Raw genomic sequence first — 6742 nt, 5'->3', positions numbered from 1 at the left:
ATACAATAAAAAAAAAAAAGGAAAAGAAAACCAACACTTCCATAGTTTGGTGAAATGGTTATAAAGAATCCTATATTTTCATAAATGTCAAATATATTCCTTTTGGGAGGACACATACTTCCTTTTGGACAATCCTCAGGAGTCATGAATCTGTGATCAATTCTGAGCATAAAATATGTTTTTAGTGTCCCAAAAAGGATTTGCATGGTTATTCCTAAACATAAAAAGGAGTTTGTATATTTTTTTTTGAAAAAAAAGAGTTTGTATGATCATTTTTAAAAATAAGGAGATTTTCTCAAATTAAGGTGATTTTCTTTTTTTTTTCTAGGTTGAGAATATTCCTATCCCATTATTATTGTAAACCCATTCCCCCTCCATAAGATAATTAAAATAAGTTCATATCAGTTTAAAAATTTTACAAATTGACAATAAATTTGAACAAATTATTAATTAATGCATTCTTATAAAATAATTTATTTTTTATTCTGACTCAAGTTTTTTAACAATCTTTGACACATTTAAGTTACTTTAAGATAATTTCATTTTAACTATTTTATTCTTGTAATATGAAATGATCAAATTGCCAAAACTAACATGCACTTGTATCTAACAGTCCAAGCATTTAGTTTCATGTTTTACAATCTAATATGTTTTAAATTAAATTCAATAATTTTCAATAACCCACATATCATAAATATACTTTCCTAGTTTATGTGAATATTAATAATCATACATCATTTAGGAACAATAAGTTTTTTATTTATTGAAGATAAAATAAATTTTTGAGAATTTTAGTTTTTTTCCCTTATGAGGGTAAAATAGTCATACCAAATTATGTTAAAGTAACTTTAATGGTCGAATAAAATATAAAAAAATAAGTCATAAAAAAACTAAGATGGGTTTAATTCATTAGTTCTCCAATTCTTTTTGTTATTTAAATTTTTTTAAAGATAATGCTAACTCGTTGTAATAATTTTTTTTAAAAATTAGAATAAATTTATAAAAGTTATGAGATGAAAATATCATTATCCTTTTTTCAATAAAAATATTTTAATCTGTTTCACATTCTTGAGCTAACCCCAGAAAAATAAATGGGGGGGGGGGGGGGGGGACAAACTTTTTAAGTTATTGCAATTGTGGTCCAACGATCTCAGCTGGGAGCGCTGACACTTGCACGGATGGGCATTGGTATGAAGCTAAAATAGATTCTGGATGTTCTGTTTTTATTTATTTGAAAAAGTGATTAAATTTTACAAATTCCATTTTAATTTAACCTTTTAAGATTTAATCTCATCATAGTAGTCGGATCAATTGTTTCACAAGCCGAAAGGGTTTGGTACTCACTTGCTAGCGACGTGGGGGTGCGAAGGTGGGGACCAACGATCAGGTTAATTTTATAAGACAACATGCTAATTACAAATCATAATTTATAATTACATACTAATTTTTTTTTCACTTTATTTGAGTAGTTGCATACACGTGCTTCTCTTTTATGGCAACACATGTTTTATTGTGCTTTTATGTTAAAAGTTCAAAAGCAACGGGAAAGAGACATGCAATAGTGCTTGTGATCCACGTAATATCGATCTCCAATGGATTCGAGCCAGAGTCTACCTTTGATGATAAGGAGTGATTTAGTTTAAGTTTTAATGAGTTTTCCTTATTTATATATGTGTGTGTGTATATATATATAAAACAAATAAAATATATGGGTCTTAATCAAATTACACGATAGTGTAAGATATTTTTCTAATTGCTACACCTTTAAAATATTTTTAAGAAGTATAACATTTCACATCACCTGAAAATGGGTCATATGCGGCAATGATGCTGCAGTCGTACCACGATGTGAACCACAAAATGCAACATCAAAAATTATCAAAAGAAAAGGCCAGAAGTTGAAAGCTTTAACACGTTTCAGTATCGATAAAAAAAAGCAACGGCCAGACAAAGCCCGGGTAGCCAAATTGGGACAGTGTAGATCGATATCGATTCAGTACGTCCATTATCTTGTTAGATTGCCAGTTCCCCACAGTCTGTAATTCTGCAAATAGCTCAAAGGATTCGAAAGGTTCAGTTTTGTACCCAAATAACCCAACAAACCCCAACATCTTTTACATTTTTTATTTTCTGAATGAAGGTATTCTTCGACACTTGCCAATTCAAAAGGCTGCAATCAATGGAAAAAGCCTAGCCACATAATCCCTTGCTATCATTTTGATTTTGAATTTTCACATCTCTGAGGAATCTTGTGTATCATGTAAGCAATTTTTGTCAATACGGACAATAATTCACCAAGTTGCAAGAAGCTCTGATTCAATACATGTGTATTGCTTCTTGAAGAATCAATCATTGAATAATTTTGTGGTTTTGTTACCATACAGACGTTGCATCGTCACAATATGATTGATCTCTTCTTAATTTTAGAACAAACGCCAAACTATTCATCCTAGAAATTGAATCATCTCCTAAACTGAATTCTACTAAACTTTTAAAAATCTTCTGACGTGCGTTTTTCAGTGATAGTGGATGGGTAAAGCAAGGTCAAAGTAGCACGGGAGTCCTTGGAGTTGAAGCTCTTTCCCTAGGCCACCACTCTATAGATTCAGATCTATTGCCAGAAGGGATGAAGAACTAGTGCCACAACAAACTCATTTTGAAGTAGGTTTGCCTACAGAATCTACTGGATAAAGGGAGTGCCAGTATAAGAAATTCCTTATGATCTCCGAGAAAACATCTTAAAAAACCTACTACAGTACTACCTAGTAGGGGCCAAAAATAGAATAAGTGCTTTACTTGTCTCCTTGAAGAGTTTGATCAGCGAGGATTCAACCAGTGAAGGCTCGACACAGTTGAGAAGAAATGCTCTCTAGCCCGGCAAAAGGAATATCAAGATTCACGTGCGAAGAGACAGAGCGAAAGTTTCCTAGCATTTAACTTTTTTATTTTTTTATTTATTAATTATCAATCCGCACGAGTTATTTGTTCAATACATGATTAAATTATAAGAGAACTCCGATCCTTCATTTTAATGTTAGAGAAATTATTTGACCCAAAAAAATAATCTTTCATAGGCCATTTTTGGTAATATAGACACAGATAATTAAAAGTTTAGTTGATAAATTGATGACTATTAAGAAATCTTACCAAATAAAAAGTATATCAGACGACAGTTTAGTTTTTGAATATATAGATTGAGATCTTACGTGCTCAAAAATTAGCTAGAAAATCATTTAAGTCAGGGACGAATCTTTGAAGACTAGAGTGGGCCATGGCCCTCGTAAAAATTTTAATTTTTTTTAAATATACATAATATCTCCTAAATTATAATAGAAATTAAAAAATATTTCTAAACTATATATATATATATATTATTCACTCCAGCTCGTGTGACCAAAGTTTTCAACTTTCGTGCCTGATTTAAATTAATGTATTTACAAGAGAGAACATGGGAGAGAAATCAGATACGACATTTTAATTTTGATATCATGTTAGAAGCTGTTTAAAATTTAAAACAAACATTCAAATTGATATATAAAAATGTAATAGTAGTATTAAAAATAAGTCTTCATTTAAAAAGTAGTTAATTAATGATGCAAATATACACTTCATGTATGAAAAAAAAAAATTCTATAGTATTGTTAGAACTTACAATTGGTTCAAGAGTCTACAAGTGCAAGATTATTAACTCTCTTTTTTCTTTTTCGTGGAATTCAAATGTCACGTGGGTCCACAAAAATAACCGATGTAGATGATCGTGATTTCATCCAGTCAGACGGTGGACATCTTTCATTCCTATCCTCATCTACAGCACCAATCTTCTTGATGCACCACAAATCTTCAGCCCAAGAAAACTTCCTCCAATGGGGGATGGTCTCTCTTACAGGGTCCTTCGCACCCACTTCAGCCACTAGGGCCCCACATTCCCCATCATCTCTAGCCATGTTATGAGCGAAGGCACATAGAGACTTCATGAGCAGCGAAGCATGCTTACCTTCCATATGCAAACCATACAAAAAATAAACCCCAAATTGTCTAAACACATCAGGAAATGAAGGCAGCCTGAGCCATGGCATCCATGCATCAAGCAACCTTGAACCAACACAAAATGCATATTTTAAGGCACTAACACCTTTCAATTGCAATTTGAACACTTCCTTTGTGTTCCAAACACTTAAAATTGCAAAACTCGGGGGAAGAATACCGGTTTTGGGATCCCATCTAGGTACAAATTTTTTGGGCACGGCCATGAATGTGCCCAAATTGAGATTACTAGACAAAATCAGGTCAATATCTTTAGGGAAAAACTCCGAATTAGCGAAAACTCGGCGATAGATTGTTTCCGCGGATTTTCTCGGGAGGCGGACAATCGAGATGCCGGCACCTACCGGCTTATAGTGAGCATGAACCGGTTGCACCAGCATGGTCGGGGTACGAAATTTGGTGTATGAGCATTTTCTGGTGAACAAATTGATTGAAGCCTCATTGCCACAGTCGGTGGCCATGTATGAGTACTCAGCTCCTTGTTGCTTGCACCATTCTTCTAATTTTTGCACAAGTTTTGTGCCAATACCTAGCCTCCTGTATAATTTGCAAACGATAAAAATTTAGTACAAGTGGTTTTTTTGGTCTAGGGAATCTAATGAGTGGCACAAGGAAAATATCCATCAGTTGTGGATAGTGACATAATAATTATTGTGGATCACTTTTAATAGTGATCTAACAGTTACAAAAAAGTATGGAACATTTTAGAAGATTATAAAGTAAATCTTAACATAAGATGAGAATAAGAGAATGAGATTCTTTTTTAATTTTAATTTTACTGAATTTTTTAAAAAAAATTGTTATATTTTTTTTCGTGACAATGTATAGGTAGAGTATAATTTTTTTAATTTATTAACTATTAATTAATAATTAAATTATTTACTCAGTATATGATTAAATTAAGAAAAAAATCTTGATGTAAGAATGAGACTATATCTTTTTTTTTTCCTTTTGTTTTTGGGAATTAAGAATTAGTGGAAACAAACAAGTGTCAAGGGAGAGGCTAGAGGCTAGTGGCTGGTGGCTAGGGTGGCTGGTGGCTAGGCTGGCTGGTGCTTAATTTCTTTCCATGATACGAGGAACAATTTGTTCTCTTTTGTGTGGAATCTAATCATTCTTTTTATTTAAGTGGTGGCAATTTACGATTAGAATTCCAAAAGAAAAAATGCCAAACATTTACTTGAAATTGTAAATGCATGACTTTGAATAGAGAAAAAAAGGAAGTACAAAATTTAAAGCTTTGAAAAAAACAGGAACTATTCATTTCTCTCAAGCTCTTTTGTTCTCTCTCATATTATCATTTATTGCCATGCAAGGTGAAAATATCATGCACATTATGATCTAATTATAAATAGAATAATTAACTTCAGTTATTGCCACGTTTATCTCTTGAATCAATGCATGCAGTAACTGTACGAAACAAATAATTGTTGAAAATGAAGAGCCAAACTATATGCAAAATTCTGCGAAAAATAAAAAATAACCTGTGAGTTGGAGAAACTCTAAGTCCCAAAAGATAAGCAAGCTTAACAAAATTTGAGCCTCCTGTTGTTACAGTCTTTACACATCCTCTTATCACCCCAACAATTTCTTTCTCCTCTCCATACTCAGCGACCTATATGTTCATCACATCATAAAATTTGTCAGCATAATTTGTTCATAATGCAAACGAGGTGGTGTGTAATTCATATAATCACAATGTGAAAGTTCAGTGAAGAACCAGTAGTATTAATGGTAGAATTACTCAATAGAATTAATTTAATTAATTACCAGTGCGATGTGAGATGGGAAATGGCGAACGCGACAAACAGGATCACCCATAAGGTCAGTGACAAGAGTGGGCTTCCCTCTTTGCCCAGTCTCACATCGTCTCTCAATCTCCTCAACTCCCAACTTGTCACGCTCTTCATTATATTCTCTCACAATAACTACTGAATTCACCTTTGTTTTCATTGGAAATTCAGGAGAATTTTCAGCAGCTATCTTCATTGACATGATATGAAAGTTAAGTGGTAGAATTGGTACTATTGTGTAGAGTTGCTGATATGCGATTTTATTTTTTTTCTGAGGAGTTGGAATTTGATGTGATTTTGGGGTTGTGCTGCTTGAGCTCCTATTTATAGGTAGTAGGAAGTGCTTCTGGGGCAGCTTTTTAAAACTCACCAAGTTTTAGTGGACTGCTTTTTCCACTCATAATGTCACAGTGGCATTATAGTTTTATCACATTATTGTGCATATAGCCGCAAAATGTGTATACTAAACTTTGGATGTGATTTATTAAAATGGATAAGAATCATAAGATAATGGGGTTACAATTATTGCTTCATAAGGTGCATAATCTTCATCATCATATATGTGCCATTCCATCTGTTGATGATGAGTATATGATCGAGGCATTGAATAATAATATGCATTTATGTAGTGGCTTTTGGCTTGATTATCTCATAAGTAATATCACTTTATTGTCCGCCTAATTTTTCCATTATCTAATTTGGATATTTCTCATTGTCTTTCTTTTCATGACTTATCCCTAGATATTCTTCATTACCCATAAACTTTAATCATTCCTAAAAATCAAGTATAAAACTAGGGAAAATGGAAACTTACAAGTATTTAACTACTTGGGTCATTACCAATAGCCTCTTGGTGGAGTGGTCGATACCTTCTCCCTTAAATTTAAAGTGGACTGTTTGATTCT

At 32.8% G+C, this 6742-nt stretch overlaps 1 protein-coding gene across 1 annotated transcript; it reads right to left on the bottom strand.

Annotated features, from left to right (window-relative positions):
• Nucleotides 1–3694: 3694 nt before the first annotated feature.
• LOC18037159 (probable N-acetyltransferase HLS1) lies at nucleotides 3695–6102 on the bottom strand. The gene is made up of 3 exons (XM_006427565.2): nucleotides 5815–6102; nucleotides 5529–5659; nucleotides 3695–4581 (listed from the first exon to the last, which is right to left on the bottom strand). The coding sequence occupies exons 1-3, from the start codon at nucleotides 6037–6039 to the stop codon at nucleotides 3714–3716; spliced, it is 1224 nt and encodes a 407-aa protein (XP_006427628.1). The 5' UTR covers nucleotides 6040–6102; the 3' UTR covers nucleotides 3695–3713.
• Nucleotides 6103–6742: the final 640 nt, after the last annotated feature.

Source organism: Citrus clementina, unplaced genomic scaffold, assembly GCF_000493195.1.
Source record: "Citrus clementina cultivar Clemenules unplaced genomic scaffold, Citrus_clementina_v1.0 scaffold_7, whole genome shotgun sequence".
NCBI classification, from domain to species: Eukaryota; Viridiplantae; Streptophyta; class Magnoliopsida; order Sapindales; family Rutaceae; genus Citrus; species Citrus x clementina.
This window is presented reverse-complemented; position numbering and strand designations above follow the sequence as displayed.